The sequence below is a fragment of the Sminthopsis crassicaudata genome, chromosome 5 (genome assembly GCF_048593235.1).
Source record: "Sminthopsis crassicaudata isolate SCR6 chromosome 5, ASM4859323v1, whole genome shotgun sequence".
Lineage (NCBI taxonomy): Eukaryota > Metazoa > Chordata > Mammalia > Dasyuromorphia > Dasyuridae > Sminthopsis > Sminthopsis crassicaudata.
In genome coordinates this window covers 209,822,753-209,842,308 of record NC_133621.1, presented here as the reverse complement: position 1 = coordinate 209,842,308, position 19,556 = coordinate 209,822,753, and the positions used below count along the sequence as shown (strand labels likewise).

Sequence of the window (19,556 nt, the reverse complement as noted above, 5' to 3'; positions counted from 1 at the left end):
TAAGATAGATATAAATTGATGATAAATTTGGATAGATGAGAAAGAGAGATAAGCATATAGATACATGATAAATAGATACAATCAGATAATAAGAGAGATATGATACATAGATAGATGATAGAGATGGCAGGAAGACAGATGATATAGAGATGATAGACAGATGATGGTAGGTAGATAAGTAAAGGAAAGGTTTATTAAGTGTTTATCCCGTACTAGTTATTGTACCAAATTCTGGGGAAAGAAATACAAATCAGTAAGACATCTCAATGCTCAAAGAGCTTACATTCTCATGGGTGAAGATCACAAATATGAGGGAGCTTGAAAGCAGGGACAGAGCGGGAAGAAGAGTAATAAAACAAAGAAATGAACTGTTCTATAGGAACTGGAGAGGACTGGTTACTGATTGGGATGGCAAAATTGCCGTTCTGCATCAAAGGTAACCAGAAATGACACACCAAGTGTACACTACACTGATGCAATCATAGGTTTGTATCCAGAAAAAAAAATGCAATTATCAACAAAGATTTATAAGGTCCTTTACTGTGGACCAGGCATTTTGGTAGGTGCTGGAAACTTAAGTATGAAATTAGTCTGATCCAAGTTCTATCCCCAACTTTAGGCTAATTCTACAATCTCTTTGACTTTTCTGGTCGATTCTTTTCTGTGATTTCATATACTACAGGGAATTTCCAGGAATAAAACTTACTTTCCCAATGCAGATTGGCAATTGTTCTCAATTTCTAGTCATAGTCCTAAGACCTTGAGTGACTTTCCAATGGTTGAACATGCAGCATATATCAAAGACAAGAAGTAAATCCAGGTCTTCTCTATTGAGGATCATCCATCTAAAAGCCTACCTCTGACTATATAGGAAGGATACCTAAAATAGCAATGTCATAGAGCTATTGGTGAGACAAAACGGAATGATAGATGGGGAAAGCGCTATTATCAGGAAATATGAAGTATTGGTATATTCTAAATAAAGAATATTGAACTGAAAACAATCTCAAAACTTACATTAAAGAATAGAATATGTGGATTGTAAGATGATATATATAGACAGACAGACAGGTAGATGGAGGGATGGATGGATGGGTAAGTCAAATTAGTATGACAATACAAATTAGTAAATAACAAAGTTTCTATCATTCTCCTTCAGTTATTTGCTACAAAATTAATAAAAGAACCCAGTGTCATCATCTTCACTAATTGGATCAACCCAGCATTAAGATAAACTCTAGTCTCTAAAATCAGGCCAACTGGAACAAATGCAAACTCTGTTTTTCCCTATTTCCCTTTTTGTTTGATTTTCTTAGAACCAAAAAATAAAATGTACTTGCTGCAGACAGATCACAGAATCATACAGTAGTGGAATTGGCAGGGAGGACCTAAGGGATTCCTTGTACAGATTAGAACCCTAAATATGTCAGGCTTGAGATATCCCCATCACAAAGATGGAGTGACTTGTTTAGAAATTATATTAGCCTGGGGAAATAGTGAAGCATTAGAAAGATACTAGACTGAGTTAGGTATAATTGGGGAGGGGGGCAAAGGAGGAAGAGAAGAAGCAATTTTTGAGGTGCTGAGACATACTTCTGCCTCACCAAGTTTATTCAAGCATTCTATAAATGTGTGTGATTTTTATTATTGTTATTATTATTATTATTATTATTTATTATTATTTATTATAGTCCTAGGTGCCTGGAATTCTGCCTTTAGAATTTCATTCTTTCAGTCCAAGACTTTAACAAATGTGAAAATGTGAATAACTCTGGCAACTCTTACTAGTCAGATACTATATTTGTGAATGAAGAATTCGAGAGCAGATTTTATGAGGAGAGAGAAAGAGCGAACAGTAAAAGAAGATAAATAAGGGATACTATGAATAGTAAGGATGGGGAGAAAAGCAATATCAATCTGGGGAGCAGAGGAGAAAGAAAGGGAGTAAGAAGTTATGTAGTACTTAATACACAGTGCTGGGCACTATTTTACAAATGTTATCTCATTTGATCCTCACAAGCACCCTGCCAGATAAGTGCTACTGCAATTGCCATTTTAAAGGTGAAGAAGGCACAGAACAGGGAGGTTGGTGATGGAGTTAGGAAGGCTTCCCAAATCCATCTTAACTTTATTTATCTCAGTTTCCTCATCTGTAAAATGAGCTAGAGAAGGAAATGGCAAACCATTTCAGCATCTCTGCCAAGAAAATTCCAAATAGGATCACAGAGGGTTGAACAGGACTAAAAAATGACTTAACAGATAGATACAACATAAAATATAACTAGGAATAGCTAGGTTTCCTAGTGGATAGAGATCTGGACCTGAAATCAGGAAGACCTAAAATCAAACCTAGCCTCTGCTACATATTAATTGTGTGATCCTGGGCAAATCATTAATATGGTCTTCCTCAATTTCCTCATCTGTAAAATGAGGGTAATAACAGAACCTATTTCTCGACGTTGTTGTGAAGATCAATTGAAATATCTGAAAAGTAGTTTGCAAACTAAAGAGTTATATAAATACTGTTATTTAATTATAATTATTAAGAAATTATTACATGTAATTGTTGATATTACAACTGATAATATTAAATTAATTAATAATTATTCTAATTATTACATGTCTATTTAAGTCAAGTAAAGGCCTGAAAGATCACACAAAGCTGGAAGGAGTGGTAAAAATAGAAATCTAGGCAAAGAGCTTGAAAAGTTTGGATTCAGAATTTAGCTTAGGATACCTGGTAAAAAGCATCAAAATAGGAAAGAAGTTGGCTCTGGGTCAAATGTTACCTGAGCCACTGTTTCCCCTTGCTGTGTGTCGAGTTGGAAATCAGAAAAATGAGAGAGAGAGATGAGTCCCCACAAGCAAGAAGATGAAAAGGAGGGACCAAGAAAAGTAGTTGCCAGAGATTGCACCAGTAAATAGCTGTGAAGCATCTTGATCCAAGCAATGAAAATTATTTAAATGCAAACTATGGGCCTGGGGAAAATTAGTACCTCTAATGGAATATGGGCCAGGAAGAGAGCTGATAACAATTCTTCCTCCCCTTCCTTCCTCTCACCCTAAGAAAAATGCCAAATATATCATGGGTTATCTATTCACTCTAAACTCCTTGCTTTTTCCCCTCTTGGAACTCCAATTATAGTTACCAAATTGAACTAGTGGTATCATTGAGCTATAGCTCAGAGATCAAAAAGGGGGAAAGTCCTTATGTATAAAAATACTTATTACAACTCTTTTTGTAGTGACAAAAAAGTCACTATTGGGCTAATATGGGGTAGAATTCATTACTTGGGAAATGGCTGAAAAAGTTATAATATATGAATGTAATTCTATTGTGCTATAAGAAATGTTTAGAGCAGGACTTCTTAAACTTTTCTCATTCATGACTCTTTTTCACCCAAGAAAATTTTATGTGACCCCAAGTATATAAGTATATAAAATAGGTATATAAATCAAACATTTACTGAAAATAAATCATAATTCTGTAACCCAAACATTCAGTTATAAAACCCCATTTTGGGTCAAAACCCATAATTTAAGAAGCTGTATTTTAGAGAAATCTAGGAAGATATATAATTTAACTGAAACTAATCCCTCCAAAATACCTAATGATTTCTTAATTGTGGGATATGATGACCTTTTTTCAATCCTGATACTTAACTATTGTGCAGGCTCTGACACTATTAATCACCCTTTTCTCCTCAATACCCTCCTTCAATCGAGGTTTCTACAATATCATTCTCTTCCTGGTTATGGCCATCCCATCTCCTTTGCTGGATCTTCATACAAGTTACACCCAGACTAATCCCTAGCTCTTCTCTCTATATACCATTTCATTTGGTGATCTCATCAGTTCCCTTAAATTCAATGATGCTAATTATTCTCAAATCTATCTATTCAGCCTGAATCCCCAACTGATCTCTAGTCTCACATCTTCAACTGTCTACTGGACATCTCAAACTGGATTTCCAGGAGATATCTTAAACTCAACACTACTTGTGACATTTAAAAAGTTTGAAGCACATAATTTCTGATTAATTAATCATTTAATCATTTTATTTATAATGTTATGATGATTGTGGAGATAGATGTAGAAAAATTGCAAATGTTTAACATATATTGGATTGCTTACCACCTGGGGAAGGAGAAAAAATTTGGAACACAGTTTTGCAAGTGTGACTGTTGAAAATTATCTATGCATGTGTTTTGAAAATAAAAAAACTTTAATTAAAAAGTTTCAATGTTTTTAAATTTTAAAAATATTTATATTGCTAGCATTTTATTAATAAAAGGGTCAGTGATACTCTTGAATGCTAAAAAATGAATCATGGCATGGCCCTTGAAAGAGTGGGTGTTACTGAGAATGACAAACAACTCTGATTGCTTAACAACTAATAGGTGAAAATGAAAATTACTATGAGGGGTGGTGTTATTCTACTGAAGAACTAGGAGATACAACTTTGATTATGTCATTTACTCCTAAATTGCCCAGCCTTGGACAATTTAATTAAATAATGTTTCTTCATCCATACCTTAGTAGAACACAAGGGACTTCCCCCACCTTTGATTAAATTCTTTGTTAGGGTGGGTGGAATATGAACAAGACTAAGGAGAAAGTCAGCTCAACCTTATTATCAGCAAAGTCCTTTAGAGACTAAATTACAGGCTTTTGAAAAAGTCCTGCTTCTAATCCAATGATTGATTATTAGTACAAGGGAGAAATAAATTTTCTCATCCCGAAATGAACTCATTATCTTTTCCTCTAAACCTTTCCCTCTTCCTAACTTCTCCATTACTATTGAGAGTACTGCCATTTTTAGAAATAATTCAGAATTTTAGCAAAGTCGCAGGATACAAAATAAATCCACATAAATCCTCAGGATTTTTATACATTAACAACACAATCCAACAGCAAGAGATACAAAGAGAAATTCCATTCAAAATAACAGTCGATAGTATCAAATATTTGGGAATATATCTACCAAAGGAGAGTCAGGAATTATATGAGCAAAATTACAAAACACTTGCCACAAAAATAAAGTCAGATTTAAATAACTGGAAAGACATTCAGTGCTCTTGGATAGGCCGAGCGAATATAATTAAGATGACAATACTCCCCAAACTAATCTATTTATTTAGTGCTATACCAATCAGACTCCCAAGAAACTATTTTAATGACCTAGAAAAAATAACAACAAAATTCATATGGAAGAATAAAAGGTCGAGAATTGCAAGGGAACTAATGAAAAAAAAGTCAGAGGAAGGTGGTCTAAGTGTACCTGATTTAAAGCTATATTATAAAGCAACAATCACCAAAACCATTTGGTATTGGCTAAGAAATAGACTAGTTGATCAGTGGCATAGGTTAGGTTTACAGGGCAAGATAGTGAATAAAAATAGCAATCTAATCTTTGACAAACCCAAAGATCCCAAATTTTGGGATAAGAATTCATTATTTGACAAAAACTGCTGGGAAAACTGGAAATTAGTATGGCAGAAACTAGGCATGGACCCACATTTAGCACCACATACTAAGATTAGATCAAAATGGGTCCAAGATTTAGGCATAAAGAACGAAATCATAAATAAATTGGAGGAACATGGGATGGTTTACCTCTCAGACTTGTGGAGGAGGAAGGAGTTTGTGTCCAAGGGAGAACTAGAGACCATTATTGATCACAAAATAGAACATTTTGATTACACCAAATTAAAAAGTTTCTGCACAAACAAAACTAATGCAAACAAGATTAGAAGGGAAGTAACAAATTGGGAAAAAATTTTTACAGTTAAAGGTTCTGATAAAGGCCTCATCTCCAAAATATACAGAGAATTGACTTTAATTTATAAGAAATCAAGCCATTCTCCAATTGATAAATGGTCAAAGGATATGAACAGACAATTTTCAGATGATGAAATTAAAACTATTTCCACTCATATGAAAGAGTGTTCCAAATCACTATTGATCAGAGAAATGCAAATTAAGACAACTCTGAGGTATCATTACACACCTGTCAGATTGGCTAAGATGACAGAAACAAATAACGATGAATGTTGGAGGGGCTGTGGGAAAACTGGGACACTGATGCATTGTTGGTGGAGTTGTGAAAGAATCCAATCATTCTGGAGAGCAATCTGGAATTATGCCCAAAAAGTTATCAAAATGTGCATACCCTTTGACCCAGCCATACTACTACTGGGCTTATACCCCAAGGAACTACTAGAGAAGGGAAAGGGTCCTGTATGTGCCAAAATGTTTGTGGCAGCCCTTTTCATAGTGGCTAGAAGCTGGAAGATGAATGGATGTCCATCAATTGGAGAATGGTTGGGTAAACTATGGTATATGAATGTTATGGAATATTATTGTTCTATAAGAAATGACCAACAGGAGAAATACAGAGAGGCTTGGAGAGACTTACATCAACTGATGCTGAGTGAAACGAGCAGAACCAGAAGATCATTATACACTTCAACAATGATACTGTACGAGGATGTATGCTGATGGAAGTGGATTTCTTCAACATAGAGAAGAGCTAATCCAATTCCAATTGATTAATGATGGACAGAACCAGCTACATCCAGAAAAGGAACACTGGGAAATGAATGTAAACTGTTATTTTTACCTTCTGAATCCAATTCTTCCTGTGCAACAAAAAATTCGGTTCTACACACATATATTGTATCTAAATTATACTGTAATATATTTAACATATATAAGACTGCTTGCCATCTGGGGGAGGGGGTTGGGGGAGGAAGGGAAAAAATCTGAATAGAAGTAAATGCAAGGGATAATGTTGTAAAAAATTACCCATACATATGTACTGTCAAAAAATGTTATAATTATAAAATAAAAATTAAAAATTAAAAAAAAAAAAAAAAAAGAGAGTACTGCCATTCTCCTGGTCACCTACATTTATAATGAAGGTGTCATCTTCAACTTCTCATTCTCCCTCTTTAGACTGAGGGTTCATTGAGATCAAGAACTATCTTTTAAGGCCCATCTCTAAGTGCTTCACAGTACCTGCTTAAGCCACCTTTATTCTAATAAGCCACCTTTATTCCAATGAGGGAAGCCTTGCCATGATTAGGGTAGACTTCCCTCTATGGGTTTGAGACCTGTCCATGGTCCTCCCCTGTGCTGAGACATTTTGCCATGCTACAGCTTCTTGAAGCTACATGTGAGACCTAGCCGCTGTGTGACTGGCAAATGCCTTAATTTTTGTTCACCTTAATCCACTGCAGAAGGTAATGGCAATCTACTCCAATAATTTTCCTTGGGAAACTCCAAGGACAATGTTGGCACACGAAGGTCCACAGGGTCAGACAATTGAGCAACAATTAGATGGTAAGTTCCTTGAGGAAAAAGGTTTGTCTTATTTTTTTTTTTTATCTTCCCCAGCACTTAACACCATGAATTTCAAGATTATAAATAACTGTTTTAATAAACTGATGAACTTCAATTAGGTTGCTTTCCTATTTTCCTTACTAACTCCTTTTGCCATTAAAAATCAGCACCTTCTCTGAAACTTTGAATCTAAGAGAGTTCCCTAAAGCACAGATATCAAACACCCAGTTCATGGGTCCCCTTTAAGACCTGTCAAACTCTTGAGTGTGTGGCCCTACCAGATTAAATTGTAATTGGAATATAATTGGCAAAATAAAAGAAAAAATCAATAAAGCATAGTATTACATCTTAAAACAAGGTCAACAAAGCTTCAGTTACTTAAGATTCTTACTTAAGGACTTACATAAGATTTGTTGTTTAGTCTTGTGGGACTCAATGATACTGGAGTGTTTTTTTTGTTTTTTTTTTTTTTAATATAGCTTTTAATATACAAAACATGTGCCTGGGTTATTTTTCAACATTGACCCTTACAAAAACTTCTGTTTCAACTTTTCCCCTCCTTCCCTCCATTCCCCAGATGGCATATAGTCCCATTCATGATATTGGAGTGTTTTGCCATTTCCTTCTCCAACTCATTTTTACAGATAAGGAAACTGAGGCAAATAAGGTTAAGTGATTTGTGCAGGATCATTCAGCTAGTAAGTGTCTGAGGCTAGATTTGAATTCAAGAACATGATTCTTCCTGACTCTAAGCCCACTGCTCTATTCATTGTGCCCCTTAGCTTTCCCTCATAAGGTTTAGTAGCCCCCATTTCTATTTTGAGTACGATATTACTGGCATACAGCCCTCAGAGGTCAAGCACAGAATCACAGAGTCAATATGTTTCAAAGGAGGTATTTTCTGCCTTTAAGGTCAGTTCTCTATCTACTGTAACTAAACTGTCTCTATAGTTCTCTTAAATTCAGCAGTTAAAAGAAAATATTTCTTAAAAGAGTTTCTACTCAACAATAAATATAATAATTTACATTCAAATTGTATTTTATAGTTATAAGGCACTTTATATATATATATATATAATCATCTTTCTTCCCCATCTCTCAATTTTATAAGAGTATTGGATTGTTATATTTTAGCTCTGGCAAGTGTGATTTCTAACATTAAAAAAGTCAATTTTATAACACAACACCAAGCCTTTGGCTATGAATCTCTAAGCTATGGAAATATATATATATATATATATATATAGAGAGAGAGAGAGAGAGAGAGAGAGAGAGAGAGAGAGAGAGAATGATTAATTTCTGTGTCAGGTTAAGTGGCTTGAAGTCTATCCTCAGTTAATTAGGAGCAGAAGAATCAAAAAGGAGTTGTGGCTGGGATGGGGGCTAGAGCTTGAGAAGAAGAAATAATCTGATAGGGCAGGGGAAGAAAAAGCTCATCTTGCCATTTTGAAGCTTCCTATATTAATTAATTATCCTTGGTAAGTAAATGCTGAGTTCCATTGTTTCCAGTGCTGAAAGTCTACCAGTAGTACTGGGTTCTCCAAATTTAATGCCCTAGGGCAAGCTCCTTATACCCTACTCTAGTTACAGCTCTTGTAGATAAAATATAAATGAAAAAATCATATCTGGCCAAGAAAGGCCTAGTTATTATTTTGATTCAATAGTTATTGCATATCTGCTATATGCATAAGGGCAGCTAAGTGATAGAGTAGATAGGGTTCTGGGTGTGTTATCAGGAAGACATCTTCCTGAGTTCAAATGCGAACTCAGCCATTAGTTATGTGACCCTGAACAAGTCACTTAACACTGTCTGCCTCATTTTCCTCATCTGTGAAATGATCTAGATAAGGAAATGGCAAACCACTTCATATCTTTGCCAAGAAAACCTCACATGGAGTCACAAAGAATTGGACATGGCTGAAAATGACTGAACAATAAATCTGCTACATGCAGGAGCATTGTGGGGAACACAAAAATAAGTATGAAGCACAGTCCCTGCTTTTAAAAAGCTTACAATTTAGTTACACGAATACTATCTAACATTTATATAGCGCTTTAAGATTCACAGGGGCAGTGTTTCAAAGTGAATGAAAGGCTGGCTTCAAAGCCAAAACTCTCTAATTATTATCTCCCTGAGGGCAAGAGCTGTCTATTGCTTCTTTTTATATATAGTATCTGGCACACAGTCGGCACTTAGTGTTAATTGACTGATTAGAGCCATGGACTCAAATATCATAAATCTCACATTTATATATCTACCCCAACTTTCAGACTCACATTCCCAACTGCTACTAAACATCTCAAAGTGGATATACTCTAGACATCTGAAACTCAACATGTCCAAAACTGAATTCATAATCTTTCTGCCAAAGTCTCCTTTTCCTAACATTCCTAATGTTATTGAGGATACCACTATCCTCCGAAGTCACCAACAATGGAAATCCAGCTATCCTTGCCTTATTATTATTATTTTTTTTTTTTTTGGTAAATTTATTTACTTTAAACCTAAATACAAAATGAAAAAAAAAAGTTAAAATGTCTGCAACAAAACATGAAGGGATTCAACATAAAACAATAAGTTTCCATTTCAAAAAAACCTATATAATAAATCCTATACATTGTTTTTAAAACTGCCCGGGGTTTGTTGTTTTTTTTTTGGCTTTCTTGTAGTGTTGCGCATTTTTTACTTTATTTTTTCTCTCCCTCTCCCCTTCCCTTCCCTATAGATTACAATTAAATGTAAATATATTAACATATGTATATGCAGATTACTATGGATATGTATACATATATTGCGTTTAACATATACTTTAACATATTTAACATGTATTGGTCTACCTGCCATCTGGGGGAAGGAGTGGGATGAAGAAGAGGAAAAGTTGGAAGAGAAGGTTTTGCAAAGGTCACTGCTGAAAAATTCATTCATATATCTTGTAAATAAAAAGCTATTTTAAAAAAGAATAAAGGGGGAAAAAATAAAATTACTTTCTATTTTTATAAACTTTTTTTTGAAATTGTCAATAAAGTAATGTATGTTTATTAAAACCAAAAAAGTATGTGTATGGATATATAAAACACATATACATATACATAGAAATCAATAAACATGCATATACACACTCATACACATATATGTAAGACTGTACTACACTTCTAAATATATATGTTGTTCTATCTTTAACCCATTCCTGATGACAATAAAGTTCCCCCATTAGCTCTTCTGTATCAATTTTCCATTTTATGCCTCATTTGTATGAGATTATTACTCCTTTTTATCTCTCCCTATAGTTTTATTTTTTTAGAATCACTCCATCATACTGAGCATACTCGCTCAGCCCAAGTCTTTCTTTCAAACTACTTGATGACAATCATGAGAATACTGATATTTTCACATATAAGTACTAAACATTTTAACCTTATTGAGCCCCTTATAATTGGCCTTTAATGTTTGTTTACCTTACATTTCCTGTGGATGAAATGTCAAATTTTATGTTAAGTTCTATAGTTTTTGTCACAAATACCTGAAAGTCTTTCAATTCGTTGAATATCCTTAATTTTTTTTTCCCTATTCAGGATTATAGTTAACTTTGCTAGGTAAAATGTCTTGGTTGTAACTCTAGCTCTTTTATTCTACAAAATATTCCAAGACCTATGATCTTTCAACATGATGGTTTCTAGGTCATGTGTAATCCTTATTGAAGTTCCATGATATTTAACTTTTTTCCTTGTTGCTTTCAATATTTTCTCCTTAAGCTTGGAGCTTTGAAAATTGGCTATGATATTCCTGTTAATTTTCTTCCTGAGATCTCTTTTAGGTCCACTGACCCTTTTCTCTCTTTCCCTATCACCAAAATTGAATCTGTTGTTAAATCTTGCTGCTTTTACTTCATGCTGAAGTTCCTTTTCCTGAAGCTGTGTTCCTTTTAAGATTACCACACTTTTAACTGTGTTCCCTTTATGGAAACTGTGTTCCTTTTAAGATTATCACTCTGAAACTGTATTATTCCCTATTGATCTGTAATCCCTTCTGGAGTCACAGCCCCTGTTGGGGAAGGCATATCCCCCCAGATAAGTTATCTTTCCAGGATGCTAGGGCCTTTGATTCAATTAGAAATCCTCGTCAAAAAGCACCCTTTGAAATGTTAATTCCAATAGGAGATCTGAGCTGCATACTGATAAAGATCTAAGCCTGGTAACCTGAAGGTCCAAGACTCTATTTAAAGTGCAGTTTCTGGACTCACTCCTTGCAGAGGCCCAAGCAGTTTGCTTGCTAGGACTCTGACCGTGTGAGAAGGCATTCTCTTCTCAGTGCCAGACTCCATTTCCCTAATAGGACTTTGCCACTATAGAAGTCAGTCTCTTAGCAAACTGGTTTCTATCCAAAAATAAACTTTCATTTTTGCCAATTAATAATTTGGGATAAGTTAATTCTTTCACTTTTAACTATGGCCGACCAAAAGGGGATTCTAACAACTCTCTTATTGCCACTAACCTCATCACCACCTGGAATTGAGGGGATCAATACCATCTCTTGAATATACTCCCTTCTCTCTTCTACCATTATCATCACCCCTAGTTCAAGCCCTCATCATACTATGCCTGGAATATTACAATAAGCTGTAAGTTGGTCTCCTTGTCTCAAGTCTTTTCTATTCCAGTCCATCTTTCATTCATTTGTCAAATTTAAGTTTAGATCTGACCTTGTTAACAACTCCCTTCCCCATAGAAAGTAAACTTCAGTGGCTCCCAATTACCTCTAGAATCAAATATAAAATTTTCTGTTTGGTTTTTTAAAGAAGCCTGACCCCTTCCTACTCTTTTACTCTTCTTATAATTTCTCCCTTTTTACCTTTCATTCCCATGACACTGACCTCTTTGCTGTTCCTGGAACAAAATACTCATCTCCTAATTCTGGATGTTTTCAGTGGCTGTCCCCCATGCTTGGAACTCTCTCCTTAATCATCTCTACTTTCTTAGTCCTTTAAATTCCTTCAAGTCTTCATCAAAGTATTACATTTGACATGAAAACTTTCCCAATCTTTATTAATCTTAGTACCTTCTCTTTACATCTTGAAATAGCTAGATAGACATAGGTTACTGATTGTTACAAAGCAGTTTATATGCTGTCTCTCCCATTAACCTGTGAGCTTCTGGAGAGAAAGGACTAGTTTTTTTGTTTTCTGTTTATTTTGCTTTTTCTTTGCATCCTCAATGCTTAGCACAGTACTTGGCATATAGTAAATGTTCAATAAATGACTATGTGACTTTAAACAAGCACTTCCCTGTGCTGAAGATATGTTTCTAAGATTGCAGAGAAAGTGCTGACCTTAATTGAGTTTCCAGTGTCCATGAAATCACATCCAGTAACTATATTTTTCCTTAAGTACTTTGTAAATTTTATCTCATTTGATTCTTATAACAATTGCATGAATTGATTACTAATTCTCCATCCTGTAATGGCTAAATTGGACTGATTTACCCATGATAGATCACCCAGAGGTTTCAAACTCAAGGTTACACCAGACTCCAAGCCTAGTACTCTTTTCTCAACTAAGGCAAATAAGCAAAGCACTGTCTCTGTTTATCTCTCTCTATCTTAATAATAAGAGCTTTGCATTTTTTAAAATACAAAGATAGTTTTCAACATTCTCCCCCCCATTAGAAGGTAGCAGTGATTTGGGGTATACGGTTCAATTTTATTTAGCTTTCTGTAATCCTGGGCTAGGAAGTGATCTCCAGAAGAATTGAGGGAATAATCTCCAGGTCAATAATGAGTGGTGATTATTCCTGAGGCCAAGATCTCCAAGTAAATTGAAAATGGGGATAATTTTAGGATTTTCCCGAGGCCAGGTGGAAGAGGTATGGGGAGGGGTTGTCTGGAGATTCAAGATTTTCTGACCCAGGTGCCCCCCCAAAAGATAAGAGAACCACAGAGTCCTATTACATCAATATGTATATAATGGAATATTATTGTTTTATAAGAAATAATGAACAGGCTGATTTTAAATAAGCTTGGAGAGACTTACATGACCTGATGCTGAGTGAAGTGAGCAGAACTAGAAAAACATTGTATATAAAAACAGCAAGATCACCTGATGATCCAACTATGATAGATTTGACTTTTACCAGCAATACAGTGATCCGAGACAATTCCAATAAACATGAGATGGAAAATACCATCTGCATCCAAAGAGAGAACTATGGAAACTGAATGTGGAACCAAACATGGTATTCTCACCTTTTTTTGTTTGCTTGCTTTTTTCCCCTCATGTTTTGTTTTATTTTGTTTTTTGTTTGGTTTGGCTATTCTTGTACAACATGGCAAATATGGAAATATGCCTAAAAGAATTATACATGTATAACCTATATCAGATTGCTTGCTGTCTAGGGAATGGGGGAGATAAGGGAGGGATGGAGAAAAAAATTTGGAAACCAAAATCTTACAAAAATGCATACTGAAAATTATCTTTACATGTATTTGAAAAAATAAAATACTACTGAGTAAAAATAGTACTAGACCCTAGTTTTATACTTCAATTTAATATATATAGTTATATCAAGAAGGCAATTCTCTCAGTCTGGGCTTTATCAAATCTTTCTCTGACCTAGCAAGATTCAGATTTTACCATTGAAATCAACAATAAGAAACCCCTTTAACTTATTTGATTGACTGCAGCACTAGCTATGCTAGTTCAGCAAATTCTCATTAAGTATCAAGTGCCCTAAGCAATGAGAATCCTGAAAGATAGAAGCAAATTGTTTAGTTTATCTATTAGTCTACCACTGATCAAAGTAGTAGACTGTTCAATCTTGTGCTAGGCAAGTAGACAATGGAAGGCTTTAAAACTTATTAAATGCGTAATTTACTGTCTCTTCAAGTTTGTGGTTACAAATTGATGGATAAATGAATGGCTGACCCACTTTAAGGTCTTTTCCCACTCTGGTGGAGGTCTAATCCACCCATTAAAGTCAGGGGATCTCCCTTTGTCTCCAGTTGAGTCTCTGGATATTCAGCGGCTCCAGTACCACGCAGCTGAGCCCAGAAGCACTTTAACACCTTACTGAAAGAAAATTAAAAACCCCAAGAGACCCCAGTTTCTACTAAAGGATGCTAAACCAGGAGTATGAAGGACTAGGCAGAGGTCAGAGCTAAAGAAAAACCAGCTATCATTGCTTTGTGACCAGGAACAAACAAGTAGTTGTTCAATGAGTGATCAGTGAGGGGTTCCCTTCAAAAGGGAAATTAATTGATGTGTGGGAATTTGTTTTACTTGACTATAAATATTTGTAAGGGATTTTGTTTTTCTTGCTTTCTCGATAAGAAAAAAAAAAGATGAAGTGAAGGGAGGGAGAAAATATAGATCTAAAAATAAAATAAAATTCACTTTAAAAGGAAAATAAATTAACTGACTGATACAGAAATAAAATCCAGTACCTTGATTTCAGCAACATCAATACCTTTTCCTATATTGGTCTTAAATTGAGACAAAAGCTACCATTATATAACTAATGGTGTTTGATGTTTTAAGCCACCTCCATACATTTCAGTTAGTAATTTACCTATATTAAACATTAATGACAGTATGAATTGATAAAAAGAAAGATTCCACATATATTAAAACAAAATATTTATAGCAACAGTTTTTGTGGTAGCAAAAAATTGGAAGTAAAACAGACACTCATCGATTGAGGAAGGGCTAAACAAATTGTGGTGCATGGATATAATGAAATAACACTGTGCTGTAAGAAATGATGAATGTTATGAATACAGAGAAGCATGGAAAGATTTTACATGATTTAATGCAGAATAAAGCAAGCAGAGCCAAGAAAACAATATGCTTAATGATTATAGCAATGTGAATGAAAAAAACAAAAACTACAAAATAATAAATATGAATGTAGCAAAATTACAAAGAAAATAAATCCGTAAAGAAGAAATGTGAGAAAGCACCTCCCCCTTTGCAGAAGTTAGGACAGGAGGTGGGGGCTCGGGAGCTGCATCCAATGGTGTGGAACACTGCATATGTTGTCAAATGCTTCTTCTATATATTGGATCTTGTTTTGCTGATTTTCCCCCCTCTTCCTCTTTTCTTTTTAAAAATAATCCTCCTCACTCTTTTTTTTTTTTTTTTTTTTTTTTTTAAAGAAGTGGTTATCTGGGAGGAGGAAGAAGATACAGGAGGAGATTTAGACAGTGTAAAAGAAGATTCAAAAGGATGTATTTTTTAAAATGTAGAGCTAATGTACAAGGGCCATAAAACTGTGTGCATGCCTTTTGATCCAGCAATATCACTGCTGGGTCTGCATCCCAAAGAGATCAGCAACACTGTCTGATGATCAGCTAATGATAGACTTAGCTCTTCTCAGCAATGCAATGATCCAACATAATTCCAAGGGATTTATGACAGGAAATGATGACCACCTCCAGAGAAAGAACTATGAAGTCTAAATGCACATCAAAGCACATTATTTTCACTTTTTTCTTTTTTCTTTTTTTTTTCTTTCTCATTGTTTCCCTTTTTATTCTGAATCTTCTCTCATAACATGACTAATGTGAAAATATGTTTTAACATGTATAACCTATATCAGACTGCTTGTTGTTTTGAAGAAGGGGGAATGAAAGGAGTAAGGAAGAAACATTTGGAGCTCAAAAATCTTACAAAGATAAATGCTGAAACCTATCTTTATATGTAATTGGGGGGAGAAATACCAGTAAATAAAAATAAATAAATAAAAAGTAGTGCTAAAAAGACCCAAATATTTATTCACATATCAGATTATCATAACATATTAATGAAAGTTCTCCCCAAGTTCTACATTTTATAAATATTTTAAAAGATTTTTTAAAAAATCACTTACTTTCCAGAAAAGTTTTCTGAAAATGAAGTTTTTCTGAGCTGCTACTTTAAGTTTGGCAGTTAAACAGGCTATCCGTCCTAATGTGTTGTCTTTAAGAAAAAGTTCAGATTTCAATTGGCTGAATAGTTTAATCATCTCTTCAGACCTATAGGGAAAGCAAAAACAAATTTGATAAAGTTCAGAATGTCACAGGGACACTCCTGACATAATACCAGTTCCAAAGGAGTCAACTCTAATGTGGCAAAGGAGCTAGAGATCTTTTAATTTATAGTCCAATATCTTCAAAAAAGGAGTTTTCTCAGTTTAAGCATCATGCAATTTTCAGACTAGGAAGGATTATATTGGCCCAAAGGAAGCCTTTGAACTGAGCTGCGTGGAAAGATTCGAAGAGATGAAAACAAAGCTGGAAGAAAGGCAAGACAGGAAAAGAGATGACCATTGGGTTCCAGCAGAAGCTTTGTGGTAGTCACGAGACCTTGGACTTAGTGTGGCTGGCTAGTTTCATAGAAAGCCTCTGTTGTACGGACAGAGAATTCAGCCTGAGACTATTCGGTCCCTTTAAGACCAAAAGATGCTCCAGAAAGATTTCTCTAATTCCCTCTTTCTCCCATGACTAGTCACTATCTGGCATTAATTTGTATTTATTTATTTGTTATGTTTTAAATTGTAAGAGGCGTACCCAGAAAAGTTTTCACTGGAGAAAAGCAATTAAATAGGATGGATTTATAACAATAAGTTACCTATTATAGTAATATCTAATAATTTGCTAATAATAATAACAAATATTTATAAAGTGCTTACTATATGCCAGGCACTATGCTAAAGTACTTATCTCATCTGATCCTCAAAACAATCCTGAAAGGTAGTGCTATTATTATTCCCATTTTGCAGATATGGAAACAGAGATTAAGTGACTTGTCTAGGGTGACACAGCTAGAAAGACTTGGATTTTCCTAACTCTAGGTCTAGTATTGGTCCAACTAGCTGTCCCAAAACAATTTAAACAATTATTTTAGTTTATTATCAACTATAAAATAAGTAATGGGGCTGTGAAAAAGAAGACAGTCCAACTTAGATGGGGGAGAGAGGACAGTCTGCCCTTCACTCTCACAGGCTACTAGAAAGAAGTGCCATAATGGTAGAGCCATAGAAGCCTGGATAATTCCCGAGTAGCAAATTGTCCTCATTGCTTTATATGACAGAACTATTTTTAAGTATGGTAGAGACCCCATTCTCCTGAGGCTTTGGATTGCATGGATTACTCCTGGATCAGAGTGTTCAACTTGAAGTCTGTCCTGAGATACTTCAAATAACTTTGTGCCTCAATTTCCTCATCTGTAAAATAGGAATAATAATAGCAACTCCTTTTCACTGTTCTTATGAAAATAAAATCAAATGATATTGCTTAGCAAACCTTAGAATGTTATATAAATACTAAGTATTATTATCACCAATAAGAGGTTTCTCTCAATTCAGGACCAGTGATGGGTAAACTCTCAAGTTCTTCTAGCAGCTATCTTTCTAGCAGCTAGCTCTTCGTATCCAGAATCCCCTTAAAGAGGAATTTTTTTCTGACTTTCATCTAATCCTGGAACTAAGAGTGAAATAACCACAATACAAAAATCTGGATCCACATGGATACTGTTAAGCAAAACAGAGGTCATTGAAATACAAGATTAATGTATGTTAATACTGGGAAGTTATTTTCACTATGAGAGAAATTATTACACTAATATACTAGTAACCAATTATTAAATTGGGATCTAGGCTTTACTCCTTAATTTCCTCATTAAAGTCCAGCTCATGTTAAAGTCAATTTTTGAAGGGCAAGACTGATTGATAAGATTGTTCCCAGCCCTCAAGGAACATGCTCTTCAATCTTTGTCCAGCCCCGTCTAACTAGAAAATCTAATTTTTATTTAGAGTATAAACAAAATCTAGAATTCTTGGTGAATTCTTACTCTGGGGGGAAAAATTCTATTCTTGTACCCCTACTTTAGAATTTAGAATGACCCAGTTTACAAAGAAAAAAAAAACCCAACCAGATGGAGATAGACTATCTGGATGGAGATAGAATTCCCTGTTCAGACTGTTGGAGGTGACAGAGTTTCATGATCAAGTCACATTTAGGAAGATCCTGAAAACTTCTAACCTACCTCCTCATCAAATGCCCACCAATCAGGGTTGATGTTCAATTGTCAAAGGAATTCCCTATTAGAAGAGTTATTTAAAACTTTCAGGATCTCCATTGGTTGTCTTTGATTACTGAAAGAAACCACTTCCCATCAATTGATTGCTGACTAGCTTAATTAATAAATTGGTTATTGATTACCTAGAAACTCTTGTTTCTTTTTTAAAGTTTTTTTATTTTCAAAACTTAAAAAAAAGATTTGTAAAGTACTTTATGAATATTTCATTTCATCCTCACAACAATGCTGGGAGGTAGGTACAAATATTATTTCTATTTTACAAAGGAGAAAACTAAGGCACTGAGTAAAGTCATATAGGGTTATACAGTTAGTAAGCAGGTGAGACTGAATTTGAACTCAGGTCTTCTTGACCGCAGATCTAGTATTTTATTTATTGTGCCATCAAAGTGTATCTATTTAAGTTCAAAGCACCTCATACAAATATTATGCATCTTTCCACTGCCCTGTAATTTTATTAATAACAATAATAGTTCAAGGCATTTTAAAGTATATGGGAAAAATCTCACAGTGACTCCCTGAAAAAGTTATTATAAGCCTAATGATGTTTGTTTTATAAATAAAGAAATTGAGATTTATAGATGTGAAATAATTGGCCAGTGAGGACTAAACCAAGATTTGAATCAAATCTCAAGGTACTAGATAGTGGTGATTATCCAAGTCTGATCTGGAGACTCTCAGAAGTACCCTCAAGACTCTTTCAAGGAATCCACAAAATCAAATCTATTTTCATAATAATATTAAGGTGGCTTTTTTCACTTGTAACATGGTACTAAATATAGCCCACATAAACAAAAGCCTTTTGGGTTCCTCAATCATTTTTAAGAATATAAAGGGGTATTAGTCGACCTGCCATCTGGGTGCGGGGGAAGGAGGGGGAAAATTGGAACAAAAGGTTTGGTAATTGTCAATGTTGTAAAATTACTCATGCAAATATCTGGTAAATAAAAACTATTTAAAAAAAAAAGAATATAAAGGGATTCTAAAAGTTTAAGAATTGTTGTATAATTAACAGTATGTTGCCTTGGGGATTAGTTGTAGCTCTCAACTCTTCCATTTACTATCTTTATGACCAAGGAAAGTGTGGGAGAGAAATATTAGACTGACTACTAAACGAAAGGTCTACAGAGCCGTTGTGCTGACCT

General features: G+C 34.7%; 1 protein-coding gene across 1 annotated transcript in view; it reads right to left on the bottom strand.

Moving 5' to 3' along the window:
• C5H12orf56 (chromosome 5 C12orf56 homolog) overlaps nt 1–19,556 on the bottom strand; it is a 131,961-nt gene that overhangs the window by 34,383 nt on the left and 78,022 nt on the right. The window contains exon 6 of the mRNA XM_074269749.1: nt 16,205–16,349. Within this exon, the coding sequence (XP_074125850.1) occupies nt 16,205–16,349 (145 nt within the window). The remainder of the gene's footprint in view (nt 1–16,204; nt 16,350–19,556) is intronic.